Raw genomic sequence first — 20,108 nt, forward strand, 5'->3', positions numbered from 1 at the left:
TGTTTGTTGGGGTTTAACGCCCAAGCAGCGATATTTCAGCTATATTCAGGCGATGAACATGAAGTGGATGATGAAATGAAAAATGGAATGGGACACAAGGAGAATGGGGTCGAGAAATTTTGATTGCCACTGGAAATAGGGTGAGGTGGGTAGGGTCGGGCAATTGAGCCTCCTCTGGCGGAGCCCTATGGTTCCCACTCCGGGAGAATATCACAGTAGGGTTTTTTAACGTGCAAGGAACGTGGAATATTTCCCAACACGGTGCACCACTATGGTTTGCGGTCAGGTTTTCCGCATTATAGCCAGACAACCCCAGCATGTAACGCATCAGAAGTAACCCATTCCACCACCTGGGGCACACAACCCAGCTGCTCTGTTGGCAGAGCGCTCGAACCCCCGGCTAGGGTTCTGTGCACTATTTAGCCTTTTACAACAAGCTTAGCGCTACTGCAGGCCTATTCTTTTGATACCCGGACCTGCACGGGGCGGCTCTAGATGGTAGTGAGTGATTCAACTTCTTCCATAATTAAGTTCATAACAGTGTTGGCCAAGTTTTTGTTTGGGCATTTTCAGAAGACTATTTATCGGGAAAAACCATCAATACCTCCATGTGTTACTTATTTCCAGCGGATCAATGCATGGTGTCCATCAATATGCCATTAGGTCATTAGGCCCTCCAACCGAGTATTTCCTGTGAACTGCTGTTAAGCCCCATTGTATTAAGTGCTTCCTGGATCTATTTCTCGTAGGATTCTTCTTACACGCAACTTTGGCACACTTATACCTTTTGTTTTGAAGTGGCCAATCACCATAATTACACCAGTATGTGGTTGGCTGTTAACAATATCTCGCATTACTGACATTTGTTCTGTATCATTAATAATAGTATGTCGAATCAATTTTTTTCTCCTCAAGTTTAAGTCTTCTCCAAAGTGTTGTTCTGTGTACTAAAAACATTCTAGCTATTTCACCTATTTTAAAACCAATTTGAAACAAATATTCTACTTGCTCTGTGGATATCACACCAGGAGGTTTACTCTGCCTATCAGTCGTTAAAATACATCCTGCTCTATCAACAATGATTAGTAAACTTGATGGAATCGAAAAATCCATTGTCCTTCAATGTTCTCTCAGGGGATATGATAACAGTGATCGTATTTTATCAATTAAGCTTCTTTCGGCTCTATTTGCAATTAAATTCAATGCTAGACAATTTAAGCCATCCACTGCACTTTTCAATTCGTCACGAAAGAATTCAATATCAACATTTGATGGGTTATCCGGAATATTTTTACAATATAACGTCTTTACAGAAATTTTCAAAAATAATTTTTTCAGGGTCTGTGTGTGTTGCCACTTCCTGCAAAAAAAGAAGAAATTTATCATGATTATTTAAACTTTAATTATGGAGGCATTGATGTTTACAATAATGGTTGCCTGCAAGTTTGAAGTTTCCACATGTACTAAATGATAGTCTAAAAATGTTTTGAATACATTTTCACAGATTCTACATACATAAATTAAATTCCTCTTTCCAGAATCAATTTTTAATCGTGATTGAGGCATAAAAAATTACAAATGGGGAGATCTTCATCCTTAGGCAGATAGGCAGAGACCATTTGATTCTTTTTTCTTTTTTTGGGGGGGGGGGGGGCTGGGACTTTTTAGAAAAAAAAAATATTTTGGCTCTGATTTTTGTCTAGAAAAAAATTCCCTGACTCAGGTCAAAATCACAGGCCCCCTAAAAAAATCTAATGGTCCATGCTTTAAAATGCATAAAGACCCTTCTAAATCTTGTTTAGCCATTTATTTCCATTATGAGATACATAGTCAAGATCCATCAAAACAATGTCAGTCTTGAAGCGACTCCAGGTTTAAAATAGCAGTTAAACACCCTATTAATTTTCAGACCAAGAAGAATGTCTATAAAGGACACAAACGCCCCAACCTGCAAACTGGATTGGTTCCCATGCATACCCAAAGAGAACAAGTGCAAACTGAAAGAGAGATATACATGCAAGTTGCAACTCAGAACGATGAAAGTGATGCCACCCAAATAACAACTTGATCCTAAGTACAACATGTACAAGTTACAAAACATTTAGTTGAGGAAAACTTAAATTATAGAATGGAAATCATTTTCGAGGAACTGCGTCTACTCGCTTCAGGGGACAACGGCAGATACGATAGTGGGTCGAATTGATTTTTGACGAAATTCTCAACATATTCCAATGAAATTGAAAGCAAAGAGTTCCCAGAGCCCCCTCTGGATCCGCAACTATTAGGGGTACACCGTACATGAGGTGCCAACTATTATAGAGAATCCAGTACACCGATTGGTGGTTTATACGGTCTTTACTATCCTTGCGGATTTCGCACGACCTTCCCTTGAACGGATTGAGTTAGTAGTTGGAGGTAGCGAAGCCCAGCCTTCGGAATACCTGACCGAAGAACACAGTCAGAGTATGTCCTACTACAGAACTAGTGGCTGGGCTGCTCTGTTGACGCTCTGGCCTACTCCCAGACCCTACGTGGGTCCAAGAGCGTTCCCCCACTCTGACTGTTTGGGAGTACGTCAACGTGAAGAGTGAATCCAGTATAATGTGCTTCCGAAAGGAGCGTTTATGGTTGGTTCTGTGTAATTTTGGCAAGAAAAAACATCAATATCCGGTTTGTACCTTCATTTTCAGGAGCTGAAAAACAGCATAATGACAGCTTCATTTGCGTATATTTGTATATATGTGATTGAGAGCCAAACCAGTCTCGGAAAATATTCGCTAGTTACGATCATTAAATGTAAATCAAATTACAGCTTTTCCAAGATAGGTTGGCCATAATATTCTGAAGTATTGTGCCCAGATATTTACGAAAATTGTAATCAATATTAAAATATATATATTATTATATATTTGAAGGTATAAAATCAGAGCTGACAATATTTATCAACGTTGTTTTTTATTAAAGATTCTTCGGGAGTATTAAAAGGTTTCATCTTCTCCATATTACTATTAAGGGGGTTTTCAACGTCCTTGACTACCCTATCGGGTCTCGCACGGATGGCCAAGTATATTTATTACCTGCATACATTAATGCCATGAGTTCCACGGGGGCTGCCATTATGGATGCTACCTTATGACGTCAAAATATTTCCAATAATGCAATTATTGCATACAAATGAAAAACTGCAAATATACCAATTGAATAAAAAAAACATTGCATTTGAATGACAAATTATACCAACTGAATAAAAAATGTTGCATTTGAATGGCAAATTATTCAATTTAAATAAAATCATATGGCATTTAAATGAAAAATATACCATTTAAACAAAAACAAAATATTGCATTTAAATGACCAGTTACACCAATTTGCATTAAAAATATCAAATTTAAATAAAAAATATCAAATTTTTGCAACCAATAATATGTCATAGAGGCGTTAGGTTTTTTTTTCTGTAGGCAGTATATACATGTAGTTTACATCCGAAAACTCCAAACTCACCTCCATCCCCATCTCCTCTTGGCATATGCATAGACCATTTTAGGGGAGGTAAATGGTAGACTGGAATTGGTAGAAAGTAAAGTGACAAACTAGATTGCATAGAGCATCGCATTAGTAGCATAGACATGAAATTCCAAACTCTGGATATGCCTAGCTGGCCGAGTGGTCTAGGGTGCTGGACTTGGTGCAGGCGGTTTTGTTATAGATGTCGTATATCTGATGTCATATATTTGAAATATCCCGATCTATGTTGCTCACTCTAAACAGAAATCAACCCTTTAAATACGGTAACCAAGGATATGTTTATCATGGATACGGAAAGCTACAGCTTATTTCTTTCAATGCACTGGAAAGAGAAAAATGATTGCAGTTGATAGTGTTATTAATAGGTTTCTATCTACATTCGGAAGCAATACAACTTTTACCTCAAACGTTACCCCTAAAAGGCGAGAAATCCGATAATACTAGGAGGGTTTTTTTCTGCGAAGTACGTGCTTGTAATATACAGCATCAAAAACACTCTACACGTTGACGTACTCCCAAACAGAGTGGGGAAACGCTCACGGACTCACTTGGGTCTGGGAGTAGGCCAGAGCGACAACAGAGCAGCCCAGCCGCTTTTATACTCGAATTCACCTCAGTCTGTTTTCGGTTTTTTAAAATTATATTGTAAATTACTCATAAGTTCCTTTAAAAAATTGCCATTTTATTCATGTCGTTCTGTACTACAACTCTCATACCATAGTTTCTCGTTCTTACCTCCCAGATCGAAATATTTCCATATTTATTTTTTCTACGAGAATTTTCCACTGAACGTATTGTTTATCCGCCATCTTGTTTCTATGAATATTTTGAGATGTTCCCTATTACCTCACGATTGAAGAGCTGAAATACCATGATTTCCCGCCATATTTCTGGTTCTCTGCCAATTCAGTACTATATGTGGTAAGCCTCATATTAGGTACCAGGAGTAACATTTTCATTCGAAAGTTTTTTTTTTCTTTCACTAAACGTAAAGAGATATGTAAGGATAATCCAGACAATAAAAACCACAAATAGGATTCTACAAGTTGACGTACTCCAAACGGTTACAGTGGGGAAACACTCACGGACCCACGTGGGGTCCGGGAGTAGGCCAGAGCGTCAACAGAGCAGTCCAGCCGTTAGTAGGACATACTCTGACTGAGGTCTTCGGTCAAGTATCCCGAAGACTGGGCTTGTTCTTTCTAAATCCTAAATCAAACTGTCGCGGAGGACAAATAGTAATAGGTGAGGGAATTATTTATAAAGATTGTATTAATAACTCATGGTTTCTAAGCCTGGTGTTGTGTACCAGTATTGCATTGGTCACAACAAAAGGGCTTGGATCAAACTGCCCGAGACAGGTTGAAACACTGTCTAAAACGGTCGTCTCAAACAAAACGAGATTGGTTGGCCGAAAATTCTTTCCTAGGGTTTGGGTTTTTAGAAATTAGCGCAATACAGGGTTTTGCGGAGTCAGGGTTCACACTACTGCAGTGAGTGATTCCTGTTTGTGTGATTTCATGATGTTAAAATGATAGGAATGTGTACGTTTATTCACACAAATTGTAAACAATCTGTACATTTAAGTTTGGTTCCATAAATGCAGTTGTTTTTTTAATTGACGAATCCATAATACTTGTGCGAACCCAGGTTTATTTTATGAGGGAAATTATGCGTGGATGAGGGTACAGAAGGCTCTGCAGCGCCTAGTAGAAGAAATGAAATAATATCCCTTCGGTAAACTCTAAATTTTCCAATAATTTATAAATTAAAACAATTATCTTCGTTTTTATACAAAATAAAAAAAACAAAAAAAATTATTTTCGTTTACAAAAGAAGTTACATGCGTATACAATCTGTATATGTTGAATGAAGAAAAAACCAATTGCACCTTTGTGTTTTTTTACGCTATTTGTTTGAGTTATGTAGTAAACTTTGGATGGGGTTTGGGTAGTAAAACCTGGTTGAAGACGCATATTAAGTATGATATATTTTTTCTTCTGTTGGGTGGAGCTGTTGTTTTTTTTTTTTTAAATTGATATCAACTTTATCATCAATGCCTGACGTAGATATAAGAAAAACATCATTGTTAGTAAACTTATCACTACTTTTAGCAGAAACCAATGCATACAATGTTTACTTAGGTTAAATATATATAAATGAGAAAAATATATATAACAAATAACTGTTACACTTTTTTATTAAAAGTCATGGTTATGAATAGTAGTAAATTGATGTAGGAAAGTTTGAAATAAATGCTTCTGTATAGGTGTTAACTCTCCCGATATTTCATAATACATTTCTTAATATCCGATTCTCTCACCCTTCTCAAGGCGGGAGCTTAAGTAGCTGTCTTTGAAAGAATCATGCAAAATCTGAAAAATGTGATACACCCCCAAAAAAGGCTACATATTTTTATTTTTGTAATTAAGTTCTCTTATGGGTCTATATTATGAAATGTGTAATTATTCATTCAAATCTGCCTGCTCTTAGGAGATAATCATCATTGAAAATCCAATAGATTCTATTGTATTTGAGCGTCATTTACAGAGTTATCTCCCTTAATTTTGAAATCTACAGTGCATTCTATATAATTTTTACCTCCTGTGAGCACGGGTTATATGAAAAACCAAATGTTATTTTTTGTTTAATATGGCATTTTAAACAAAATATCAAAAATAAAAATATGTAGTTTTTCATCCATGAATCACATTTTGCATGATTCTTAGCTGGAGTACTACTGAAATGATTGGCATATCAATAAAAGAGTAATGAAACTTAAAACCTGGCGCATACGGAATTTTCGGTCACAATAATAGGGAGAGGAAGTCATGATGTTTAGAAATGACATTTCAATTTTAGATCAAAATTACAGTTTTTTTTCTAAATATCAATCTAATTTTATAAGGTATGAAATTATCAGTCACTAATTCTAGTATAGTTTTATGATAAAATGATATGTCGTAAAAATGACGCTACGTCCCTCTTTCGGATAATTTTTAGGGGGGGATCCTTCTTCTCTTGATTTTAACTTGTCATATCTTAAAATCAGGTTCAAAAACTACATATATATATCTATTTAAATGTCACGCGGATATTTTTACCGCAAAACCTAAAATGGTTCGCGGTAATGCAATGTCATGCTTTTGTAACCTAACAATCCACGATGCATTGTCGAACCGCCTCCAAATCCACAATACCGGTCGCGCTTTTGGCAGATTTTAGACCGTCATCTACGTATCAGTCATTTCGGAAAAAATCGGCAACGTTGGACCCGAACTCATGTTCATTGTCTGTCGCAATATATTTCAATGCAAAGTTTGCGCATCCTGGAGAGGAAGTAGCCCCGAATAAGTGGACCTTCATTCGAAACTCAACTGCTTCTTTCGACAGATCGTTATAGTCATCTTATCAAAGAAAACTCAAATAATCACGATATTCTGGTTTAACCTTAAACTGTAGAAACATCTGTTTTATATCGCACACGAATGCAATTGGCTCCTCCCGAAATCGACATAATACTCCCATCGAAGAGTTGGTCACATCTGGACCTGTAAATTGTCCACTGCTTCGCACTGCAGTCAAATACAATTCGCACTTTGTCTGGCTTCTGTGGGTGATACACCCCGTGGTTAGGTATATACCAAATATTTCCTCTGTCGGTAATGTTTAAAGGTGTATCTTTAGCTATGAATCCTTTTTAAATGAAACCTTTCATACTGTTAAAATAGTCCGATAACAAGTATCCCTCTGAATCCGTTTTCTTAAAGAACAGAACCTACTTATCGCTAACTGTTTATTGTTCGGAAGTTGGATCGTTGGCTAATGTTCATTGACCTTGCGAATACCTTCGTTTAGTATTTTCAAGAATTTCTGTGTCGTACGATATGTATGGGTCGTCTACATGATGGTCGGAAAAGTCCATCTCCATCATTTTGGCTATCTCAAACGGGCCTATTTCCTTCGTCCTAGAGCGAACCAACATAAAAACTTGTTTTGGTTCGTCAGGTGATTCGAGCCTCGGCAATCTATCAGAAACTTCGAAAGACATAATTTTGTGACAAAATAAGAATCGATCATTGTCGTAATCATCTTGTGTATCAACTACTACAATTCCCCATCCTAGGTCGGTTTGTTGAGCGTATGGTCCATTTCTGACAGGCGGAATTCCGTCTCGTGATGCGAGTGCACGTGCATAGTTATAACCAATTAAGAGTCCTATCTCACAATCTTTTAACGGCATAAGTTTGTCTACAATACAGCTGACGGTATATGAGAACTATAGGCTGGCACAATGTCTCCAGTGAAGACAACTGGTATCTGTAACTTCAAATCGCTATCAAAGCCACGGACAACTAAGTTTGTAATCTGAAATCTTTTTAACTGTCTACTATTTCGTTTTCCGTGTGCATTGTTGAAAGAGGTAATCTGACGTTAGTACCAATAAGTCTAAGCGCATAACAAGTAGAATCAAGAACGAAGCTGGTATCTGATTGAGTGTCTAAGAGTGCATACACTAAACGTTCGTTGTTCGGATTATCAACGTGAGAGAGATACAATGGCAGAATCATCGAACTTTTACAACACGACTCTCAATCCAGTTTGTGTCGGAATCTGACTAGGAGGGGAAACTGTTTTGCTTTCAAGCTGTTAAAATATTTAAATAGCATAGATAACCCGTTTCCAATCTGTTGTACCTGAAATCTTACTGGTCATGATATTATGTTTTCTTTTGTCACTAAATCTTTCTGTTGTGTTTCGTGCCGATTTTCCATCTGTATTTCTTTTTTTTTTTCAGTTTCAGGGATTTATATTTGTGCGCTTTTTATGTACTTTCGGTTTTATCGGTGTTTTTCCTTGTTTTAGTGCCATTCGGAAGTCCTCCAGCAAATAGAGTTACCGGCCTTTGGTGAAGTTCCGTGATCGTAAATTCAAAACAGACTGTTTTCTTGATGATGAAAGCGATTTTACTGCAATTAAGGAATATTTTGGAAATATAAAGAGACGATTGGTGCCACCGAAAACACAAGACAGGACTCGGATGATAGCAAAGACGGCGCGAAAGAAAAGGCGGGTGAAATTTGTGTAATTCGCATACCAGCAAAATGGCGGATTAGTGAGCTGCCTTGTTTATATTAGAGATAGAAAGGAAAATATCAGAGATGGTAAAACAAGCTAAAAACAGGCCAGACATGCGTATAATGGTCAAATATGAGGGAACACTATAAAATACGCGGGTTTCGAGGAAAAATACCGAGAAACCTCAAATCATCCTCAAGCGTCTGTGTTTTTTCTGGGGATTGCGGGTTTTAGGGAAAGAAGCACATGTCCTTATGAAAGTCTCGTCACTTGACGATTTCGACGATTTCGTCACAAAATAAAATCTACGACAGTTACAATTTGGAACGTACGCAAACAAAGTCCTACGCAGAAATTACCTCCTGTTCCTCAAAGCGTCGTGAAACAGTTCTCATTTTATTTCAAAAATTAAAACTGTTTCTGAAAGAAAAAACATTTCTGTACATTTTATAAGTGCATTTTTCTTCTTGTGCTGTGAAGCCCAATCTCCATTATGATTTCTAAATATATCCCTATCATGTGGAAACACCGTGATTTCCCTGCTCCAGTAATGCAAGAGGTTGTCTGTCAAGCTATTATCTGACTTGGTGCCATCCTATCTCTAGCATCTGACACGTTGAAAACCACCGCAAATGTGAATTAGCTAAACATGTATTTTAAAATATTTTAAGTTTTTTACTTACATAAAAGAAGTTAAACCTACCGGAAATCGAGCGATAAAAATCCTAAATATTTGTTAAATACCTAGAAAACATTTGACCAGCAATTTTGAAATAGGTCACTAATGTTACGGAATACTATATTTCTAACAAAACGAACTTAAAGTTGGTTCGTTTCGCAAATTGTAAAATCCGTAATTTTATCAACCACCCAAAAAGCTAAAAACCATATATGAAGTTCATTATACCTGAATTTACAAAGGATTTCCAGAATTGCTTCATTTTCTCATCAGGTAGGTCATTTGTTTTTCTTCAGTTTAGTCCCCGTCTCCAGTGTTATGATAAAGAAACTGTACAAAACGTTTTAAATAGTAAATAGTTTAGTATAATTCTGCCGATTTCAAAGAACGCTGAAACGAGCGTTATGCAATAAGGCTCTCGGAAGTAAGAGGTTGGGGTATGGAGGAACGGAATTCCAACCTCTTACGTTGTATGAGTATGATTTTCCAGGCTATTTATAGACTCTTCAATTCCGGTGACCAGTACTGCACTGCATGTCTGCTAACCTCACATGCCATTCTGAGGATTGTGAGCTAAGATATGTAGAATCATGCTGATATATAGTCCTCTGCAGCTTAAAGTTAAGGTAAAGTCCAGAGAAGCTATTGAATGTGTGAAACTAGCATTGAAGCTTATGGGAAGTGGAATTAGTAGTTTCTAGCCTAAAGGCACATAATAAGGATAATTGTCTTGATGCGAGGATAAGTACTTTAGTCAAAGTGTATGGATCTCTTTACAAACGAATCACAAAGAGTCACGCCACTTGAGGAAAGCTGGAATTTATTTGATTATGACTAAAATGTCGTATGGATGTTTTGAAAATTCAATCACCCGTTTCTATATATATATATATATATATATATATATATATATATATATATATATATATATATATATATATATATATATATATATATATATATATTTCACCAGGTCGACTGGAATTTAAATCAGAGGGTTGTGACTTCATTGCTTGGGAATTGGGAACAAGAGGACTAATATACATGTAGGTGAGAAACAAGCATTTTCCTTGTTTCCTACACTTTGCAGACAATTATACTATATGTAAGTCTACCACTAAAATTAAAAAGCTGACAAAACACAAGTAGTACGTATTCATTTGTAGTCATCCAGCCAATCAAATTCCCCGACTTCAAAAGGCCGAGTATTTTCTGAACGAATAAACTTTTAAAACAGATAGAAAGACTGGAGGACGTGAAGCAGCCATTACATATGACCCCAAATGGTTAGTAAAACTAAACAAAAATAATGCTGACCTCACTGATATGAATCATTTTCTGTTCCAGTCATTAAAGTATCCAAAGCTGTCAATACATGTCAAAAGAAGGGAGCAATCATTCATCGAGCGGTTATTTGTATAACTAATGCCTTACATATTGAATATATTGCAGAATTGTGGAACCCTGTAAGAATCAGGCAGTGGGTGAAACATGGTATGAAAAAAAAACAGCATTTTTGATAGTGTAATTTGACTATTTGCACCATCTGAATCAAGAAAATAAGACAATATTTTTCATATATATTGGTGATATTGAATTATAATTTCATTGAAATGCACTTAAAATACATTTCAAGGGCAGATAACTCTATCAAAAGCTTCATTTTCCTAACATTATATTAAAAAATTTCTGAGAAAAGCCAGTGATACGGAGATCAAGTAATGTTTTTTTTTAAATAGAGAAGTATCCTTGAGTGATATTACATTGTCACATCAGTTGCGTTTTGACATACATGTTTCCGATTTTTCCCATTCGGCAAATATTTACATGTACACTTACATAAGAAAATTGAAAAGACTTAATATTTAAATTAAATATTAAAAATCGACTGAATTTATTGTGATTAGCCATACATACATTTTAGCTCATGACCAGGGGAAAACAATATCACCTTCAATACAAAAAAAAATAAACTTAACAGCATGAACACATGGTCACCTACTCAAAAAAATTAATATTGCAATAATTATGATGACAATTTCATACATCCCTATCGGCACCAATGCAAGAATAATTGAAATAATCAATGTCATCTTATATATTTTATCTCGATCGTAAATGTGAAATTCATGTCATTAAATATAGATAATTGCCTATTTTGATGCACATCTAATACCTTATGTTCAAAAACGAACTGTCACACTGTCGGAAAAGTGGTTCGGTCGGACCTTATTGATGTCGGACGTCAAGAGAGTCAGTTTCCATAAACATAAAATGGGTAAGATATACCTTTCTTGAATTAGGCATATTATAACATAGAAGACATTGACATTGATAAATAAGTCACTAGAGTAGCATTTTCTCCACCTTGTAAGAAAGTTGAAGCGACAAAGGGATATAGGGACATCCTAATGGTGGTTCATAGTCTGTTCGTCCGTACGGTAGTGTTGATGAATCTTCTTTGATTTAACGACTGTTGGATAACTTTCATATTTGGTTCAATTTGTATTTATGAAGAATAGCGCATACTTTACCACCAGTTTGATTCGAGATATTTTACAGGTGAAAGCGATGCCTAGTTGTACAATCGTTAAATATTCTAGACTAAGAGAAGTGGGAACATTGCCATTTACAGAGTTTGAACAAAATAATGCCGTTCTGTCAAATCTTGGCCCGAGATTTTCAACCGCACTATTATATAAATGAACTTCAGTCATTTGTTTACAGATGTTAAGATGAACGGAAGGTTTCTTATTATCCTACCTCTTTTTACTACACTATCATGTAGTGATCTTAACAAGGATTTGGACCAGGACTGGGAAAACTTCAAATTCACATACAAGAAACAGTACGCAGAAGACTTACATCAGCAAAGGTACACATATAAGCATGTCTTAGGAAGTATGTCAAGAGTCAATCGGCCAAAGAACTTTCGGCCATTTCCGCTCCACTAAAAAGTAAATTTGGATGTAGATTAGTTCTTTCTTCTAGGAAAAGTAACAGAGGAAAGACACTTATACTCGCTGTCACATAAATAAGACACTGTTAAAATTTGAATAAAAATATTTTCTGCGACTTTATTGACACCTACCTCGTTTAAATTGTCTTGAATGACTTGCTCATTCGTTTAGCCAAACGGCTTCTCCCTAAACATTGAATCGTTAAATTCCGGTCAGATTTCAATTCTCGGTCCCAATAATTACATTATCAAAAGTCTACAGTGATTAGGTTGCTGGGAGATGTTGTTTACGTTTAAATGGTTTGTCCAAAAACGGAAGAACCCAGAATGCATTTCGGCGCTAATTCGGATATCTCGGATTTATTCTACGCGAACATCGTACAACACCGAGAAGTTGATCAAGCAGACGATTGTCACCGGAGTTCAACGGGAACTTACGAACTTCGTTTGTAAACAAATCGTCCCGTAGAAACCAACATGGCGGATATTAGTATAGGATTTTCCCGTAAGGATTTGTTACGCACGATTTCAGCCAATAAACGACTCGTTAGAACTAACACGTCATGCATATATGCGAACTATCTTAAGATTAGATAAAAGAGAGACAACTCTAGCGGTAAGTCCCGACAGTTTAAAAAAATAGAGTATCAAATCGAAAATGTGCTGTATGTGACGTCGAGTATAGAACATATGAAGCGCTGTCATAACATTTTTTACTTACTCGAATCACGACTACATTTTGAGACTCGTTGGGGAATCTAAATCCAATTCTTCCGGGGTTTTTTTTAATCTTCTGAAATACCTTATTATGATTACTATGTACTACATACATTTATTTATGTACGGGACAGGACAGATATATGTTAATGTGTTTTTTATATAAGAAGGCTATCAAGTTTGATAAAAAAATCATACAGGACAAGACATGAAAAAACAATCCGAACAATGTAATAAGCAAAGACTTATCACAAAACATAGTGGAAAATTAAATCTGAAACGAAATACCGTTGATAAGCAACGGTAACTATTGAACCAAATTTTATTCTATGTATAAAATCGGCTCATTGTTCCAGACGATCTTACTGGGAGGAACGTATGGTGGCTATACGAAAACACAACATGGAGGTGGAAGACGGGAAATATAGTTATCACACGGGAGAAAATGAATACTCAGACTTAGTAAGTGAAAACTTGAGCATATAATTATGAATTATGTGTCTGACTAGGTCGGCACGCCTACCCGCAGGCTGTTGGATCATTGAGTTATGGTAGCACAGTTAAGATTCGACTCAGCTCTTCGGATCAGGACTAGTAGAAACTAAGATCTGTCTGGTTGTTCAATTGTTCTTGTGTCGTAGCACGTTAAACCAAAATCAACCAATCAAAAAATAAATAAATCAAACATAACATTTTCTATACATGTACTACTAGTAATCGAAACGTAAAATTCAACCAAATAGTTGATTGATCCTTATGTTCATTATTAATTAAATGCTACATGTATGTCCCTCGTTAAATATGGTTTTTTGGCTCCAGAGTAGGGACGAATTTAGGTCTTACATGTACGGGTTTCTGAAACCAAATATATCGTTAGATGCCGTTTACTTCTCGTCAAACGTCAACCTGACATCGCTGCCAGAATCTGTGGATTGGCGGGAACAGGGATATGTGACTGCGGTTAAGGATCAAGTAAGTTAATCTACAGGACAATTGTCATGGTTTTGTTTTGAAACTATATTGTTTTTTTTTTATTTCAATCTTGAAATGTGGACTTCTTTATCATGAGTGATTGTATAGCGTTCTACGTGTATATGAACGATATATACTTTGCTCGATTTAAGAAATTATTTCTGCACGTAGATAGCAGTGATTTACCGAATGTTCCCAGTGTAAAATTTTTGGTAATTCACTCAGTGAAATAAATTCGGTAATTTCACTCTCGGACTTTCTCCCGCCAAAAGTCTCAAAACGAATATTAATCCGACGTTCACAAAATTCAAAATTCTTGTTGAAAATAGAAATGGATAATGAAGGGAACCCATATAAGAAAAAAGTTGTTTATCGAGATTAACCAAAATATGATTACATGTACTCGTGCCAAGAATGCATAAAGATTTAACTCGTGCGCGGAATAAGTTTCACAGACTTATTGAATTTAGGGGTTCTTCAGCACTCGTAGTAATCTTTTGTTTATTCACTCTTTCCAATTAATTATCATATTAATATATTGTAAAAAGGCCATGCCGGATTAGAATTAGATATTTACCCTGAAGCGTAGACACTAAAATATCAGGACACATACTGCAGGTTTGATAACGTCGTAATTGAAAGTGTTTTCCCTCTCAATTCAATCAACTTTAACCAAATGATACATGTATATATAGCGCTCAGCATAACTGTAAACTTATCATTATGGTACTTTATTACATTAGTTTTATATTCTATCATTTTCCACTGTTTGCTTTTGAATTGCCGTCTAAGACTGGAGATAATTCAGGAGGTTGGTTCTATCTCGAATTTGGGCAAAGATTACCAAATACTAGTTTGAAAACCACCTTTTTAAAAAAGTTTTGGATCCCTTCGCCCTAAAAAGAAAAGACAGATTTCTTTGTTTCGAATAACCTACATGTATTTTGTGAGCTGCGAGAGGAGGTAGATTCTAAGATGAAAAAAAAATCTTCAAATAAAGAAGTTGAAAAATTAGTAGACAATAAACATTTGAATAGACCCTTTTGTGTTAAGTTGTTGAGCATGCTCAATTTACACTTTCGCGAGGTAGAGCTTGGGTAGAACAAAAGAATTTTTCTCGCGGAAGTGTATATTGAGCATGTTCTACACATGTCCATCGACTATCCTACAGTTAGCACAGAAGGGTCTATTAATTGTTTTGAGAAAATTGAAATATATTTGTATATGTGTCTAAAGCGAGATAACCACCATTAAATTCAATGTACGATCAGATTTCAGTCTTGTATTCTTTGCTCCATAGGCTTCTTGAGTAAACCGAAAATGTCCATGATTTTTAAAGAAATAGATATGGAGTTTCAATCTAACTTTTGACCATGTTTTTCCATTGAGGTAATGTCAAAAATAATTTGAGGTCCATTTTAAAAAAGGCACGAACTTTGGTAACCTGAACAGGTCGGACTTCTTTTACTTTCACTTTTATTTTGAGGTCATGAAATAGACCCCTTTTCTGGAGCATTACTTTTCATGAAAATACTGTTTTACCTCAAAAACATGCTTTTTGTCATAACTTGATATTTACTCTGTACTTTTGATGAAAATGATAATCCATTGCGGAAAAAAACTGGAAAAGGCAAAAAGAAAGCGCACTATATTTTTTAGCCTACATGTACATGTTTTACACCCGCTCAGCTTTGTAATACAAGACTGATGCCATCATGTATACGCTCTCAGGAAGTAGAACATCTTATATTGTTAAAAAATGAAATCTTTCAGAAGTATTGCAGTTCATGTTGGGCTTTCAGTGCAACAGGGACACTGGAAGCACAGGTGTACAAGAAAACAAAGAAATTGGTGTCATTGTCAGAACAGAACCTCGTGGACTGCGCAAGTAAACAAGGTTGTAATTGGTTGACATACTGACCAATCAAAGCATTTTAATGGCAGTTTTATTTTACCTTGTTATTCATAATATTTCATTCATTAATAAATAAAATTTTATCAGCATAATATGAAATTTCAAACATGCAAAATTGATTGGATTTCATTTTTCTAACTGTTTTCTCACCTCACAGATTTCGAAAACAAGTTCAGAGTAACGGAAGTCATGAAACTTTTCACACAGAATTCTTCTGCAGACCAAATAACACCTTCCTGACACTCTAAATATCACTCCGCTAGATTTTCAGTTCTTCTTTCCAGAATGAGAAAAAATATCAGAGCATGAACCGATTCCGATGCACTGTAATGATTTCCATTAAATACAAGTTCATATAAATTACAGACAGAGTCAATCGTACATGTAGATGGGATTCTAAAAAGATGCTTTTTTGTACTATTTTATTATTACTATTACAAACAGTTATATAGCGCATTATATAATACAATTACATAAATTAAAATCACAATTAAGAATGCAAAAATGTACAAAATAAAATATCACAACTTAAAAAAATGATAAAAATAATATTATGGATGTGTAAAAATAAAAGTAATATTATATATTTACACAGACCAATTAAAATGAATCTTAAGCAAGAATCAAGATCAAGAAGCCATTAACAAAATGGATATGGAAACTGTCATACAAAATTAAAAATTAAAAAAAAATAAAGATTCAGATAAAAATGAATAAAATGTATAAACTTTCGGCACATGTAGTAGGTGCTATTTTCAGAACGCAAGGTTTGTACAGGTCTATAAACAGATATAAGTTCTTGGAAATATGTTGGTGCTTTCTCAGGTAGAGCTTTGAAAACATACATTTAGATCTTGTACTGACAACGAAACTCGATCGGAAACTAGTGAAGAGCAACAAAAACTGGTGGGATATGTTCATGCTTTTTGGTTTTTGTCACAAGTCTTGCAGCGGTATTTTGTATTCGCTGAAGTTTCGTTAATCCTTGCATTAACACCATACAATAGAGCATTGCCGTAACCCAGCCGAGAAGTTACTAACGTACAGATTAAAGTTTTACAGGCGTCTTCTGTTATATGAGATCGGATACGACCAATATTACGCGTATAATAGAAACACAATCTGCTGATGGCACTTGATTGATTTTCCATACTCAATGTATTTGTTAAAGAGGACACCAAGGTTTTTAACACATGTTGCGTCAGTCAGTATAGCCCCATCGAAAGCAAGCCAAAATTCTGACAAGTTTGTTAAACGATTTTCCGAAGAGAAAGCGATAAGTTCAGTTTTGTCTTTGTTCAGTTTAAGTAAATTAGAGCTCATCCATGCACTTATATTGGAAAGACATCGCTCTAATTTCGCAGACTCCTCGGACCAGTCATCAAGAAGCTTTATTATCAAATACACCTGAGTATCGTTAGCATATCCTTGATACGATATGTTGTGACGCCTACAAATCTCGCCCACCGGTTTGGCAAACATGCAGTAAAATTTAGGCCCCAATACTGAGCCTTGAGGCACACCAAATTTAAGTTTGAAGTGTCATCAGTATTACAAATGTACATTAATGTATGCAATATTTTCGCGTAACTATTATACATGTGTAGTTGTTTCTGTATCCAGATCTGCATTTTTGTGAGAAAAAAAACAAACAAACAAATGTAACGTTTATCTCACACCAAACTATTATTTGGTTCAGTTTGGCGGGAGATGACCATTTGTTTTGTTTTTTTCACAAAAATGAAATTAAAGACAAACCAAGTACGATAATGCTAGCAAGCTTTGTATTTTTTTGTCGTGAAAGGGCAACAACCGAATGTAAAACTAAGACTGGCTATGTGGTCTGTTACTGTTTATGATTCAGATATAAAGGAGGTAGACCTAGGGTGACGGACACAACTTTTACAAATCATTGGAACGTTTGTATTCTGTATTTGACATCGATCTCATATATACATCAAAGTAACATGGATTGATTTCATTCTATTTCAAATGCAATCTTGATAGGCTTAGGTGAAATTGAATCTGATACAAACATATCATTCATTTCAAGAATTATGTCCCTAGGAATTAGGTCTACCTCCTGAAAGTGAATTCGGTGGGTTTTTGACATTCATGAATCAATCATGATTTGTATATTGACTGGTTATTAATAGATGAACTTCAATCATTAAGAGATGTGAAATTTGAAAAAAAATAATGTAATTTTCTCTGTGCAAGATATTGAGAATAACCTTTCATTATTAATAGGTAATCATGGTTGCAATGGTGGACTTCCATCATTAGCGTTGAAATACATTAGAGATAACGATGGAATTGACACAGAAGAATCATATCCTTATAAAGCAAAGGTATTTATTGTTTACATTGTATACGAGCAACTAATATCGTCACAAAAAAGACGAATCAAACCAAGTGTTATCTCTAATATACATGTACCAAGTATCAGGAAAATTCATCAAGAGTTTACCACCCATCGACATACTTTCAAACTAAAAATTTCGGTCCATATTTATACTAGGAAACCTGAAAAGAAGACCTATTTCAGCCGCACATTACAGTAACGAATTACCTCACGACAGATATCTGATATGGAAAGCGGATGGATGCACATTAATTTAAATTTTCCATGTAAATGTATTTCATGATGAGGTAAACAATGTTTAATCCTTATAACATCTACCACAAAATACCTGAATTATACTTATAGTTTTCTTTTACTTGAAGAGCCTCGTTCTGTGATACTCACATTGCCAATGGCGCCATTCAAAATGTGACATTGTTGCCCATGTTGATATTTGAAGTATAGGGCTTCAGATATAACAATATAATTATTGACTTTGTTATCCGAACATACGATGTAGAAAATGAATGAAATAAACCAAAAACAACAAAACACCGTTTAAAACCTAACTGATTTATCTTTCATCGTAGGTACGGTTATGCCAACTGGGGTATACATATGCATATTTGTGCATATGCTGAATGCTATGTATGCATATGCTTAATCGAATTCTGCATATGTTGATTTATTTAAGCGTATGCTTAATTCGAAATGAGGATATACTTTAATATTTTAGCATATTCTAAAATATTCAGAAATAATATAGCCTAGGCAAAATTCAAATTAAGCATTATACATAAAATAATTGAGAACAATCAAGTCATGTAAAATTCTATTGAAGCATATATTTTAATGCTTATTTTTGACCCTGATACCGCGCCGTACATGGTTTATTTACGATTTGCACGTGTAACACCTGTCAGCTCAGGCGGCTGTAGAAGGTGAATAATCAATGATAATTCACAAACATGGTAAATCATTATTAGATTAGAATTATTACAGGATGGGAAATGCCAATTCAAGGATAAAAACGTAGGGGGAACTGACAATGGTTTCATTAGAGTCCCACAGGATGAGCTGGAGTTACAAAGAGCCGTTGCTGAGATAGGTCCTATAGCCGTTGGGATAGACGCGGATGAGTATTCGTTCCATGTGTATAAAAGTGGAATATACTCTCATCCAAACTGCAGTAGGAATGATCTTAATCATGGGATGCTTGTAGTTGGGTATGGACATCAAAACGGGAGAGATTATTGGATAATAAAAAATAGGTTAGTCTTGTATGAACTTTCAGCATGGAGTGTAACTATTGTCCAGTAAGCGGTATAGGAAACTTGGTAACGTTTAGTTGCGTATCTAAATTAACGTACGAAACTCTTTCTCATAAAAAATAGGTAGGGGACATAGTCCGGTCTATAGCGTATATACATATAATTTAACAGTTCTAACGCCGTTGGGAATTTTTCAGACCCTACTATACGTTTCTATCATCAACGTATCAACATGTGACTACCGATCTGTAATTATGGTTTTTTTTTTACAGTTGGGGTGCAAGTTGGGGACAAGATGGCTATGTTTTGCTGGCAAGAAACGAAGACAATATGTGCGGAGTAGCTTCAGACGCAGTATACCCCAGTATTTGACAAATAGTGTATCAAGCGACTTATGCAGTGAATCTCAGTGTGTGACAGCTATGCGTAAAATAAATTAAAAACGATAGCTTTATTTTGTCCTGTATAGGGAGCTCTCATTTACCTTTAAAGGCCAGGGTTATTTAAGCCTAACTTGAAATAACTCAACGGCATAATTCGAACAAAAAATCACGGCAAAAACAGAATGATCATCAGACTAAATTTGTAAAGCTGTACAAGTCTAATAACATAACGATGTAAAAAATGTAACTAAGATCGAAAATAAA

The 20,108-nt window shown here is 35.4% G+C and overlaps 1 protein-coding gene and 1 long non-coding RNA gene across 3 annotated transcripts; one reads left to right on the plus strand and one right to left on the minus strand.

Annotated features, from left to right (window-relative positions):
* Positions 1–428: 428 nt before the first annotated feature.
* Positions 429–11,277, minus strand: LOC148596829 (uncharacterized). The gene is made up of 3 exons (XR_015919051.1): positions 11,201–11,277; positions 3,502–3,847; positions 429–1,360 (listed from the first exon to the last, which is right to left on the minus strand). It is a non-coding gene; the product is annotated as an uncharacterized LOC148596829 (long non-coding RNA).
* A 175-nt stretch (positions 11,278–11,452) lies between these two features.
* Positions 11,453–19,909, plus strand: LOC148596830 (procathepsin L-like). 2 transcript variants are annotated; one of them, XM_088563939.1, is made up of 8 exons: positions 11,453–11,561; positions 12,011–12,158; positions 13,316–13,421; positions 13,779–13,931; positions 15,705–15,828; positions 18,097–18,197; positions 19,193–19,461; positions 19,734–19,909. In XM_088563939.1, the coding sequence occupies exons 1-8, from the start codon at positions 11,519–11,521 to the stop codon at positions 19,831–19,833; spliced, it is 1,044 nt and encodes a 347-aa protein (XP_088420065.1). In that variant the 5' UTR covers positions 11,453–11,518; the 3' UTR covers positions 19,834–19,909. The 2 variants fall into 2 exon arrangements, with proteins under 2 accessions (XP_088420065.1, XP_088420066.1); XM_088563940.1 differs by lacking the exon at positions 13,779–13,931.
* The last annotated feature ends 199 nt before the right edge of the window (positions 19,910–20,108 follow it).

Source organism: Perna viridis, chromosome 15 (assembly GCF_037379345.1).
Source record: "Perna viridis isolate PV_CMFRI_1.1 ecotype Kerala chromosome 15, ASM3737934v1, whole genome shotgun sequence".
NCBI classification, from domain to species: Eukaryota; Metazoa; Mollusca; class Bivalvia; order Mytilida; family Mytilidae; genus Perna; species Perna viridis.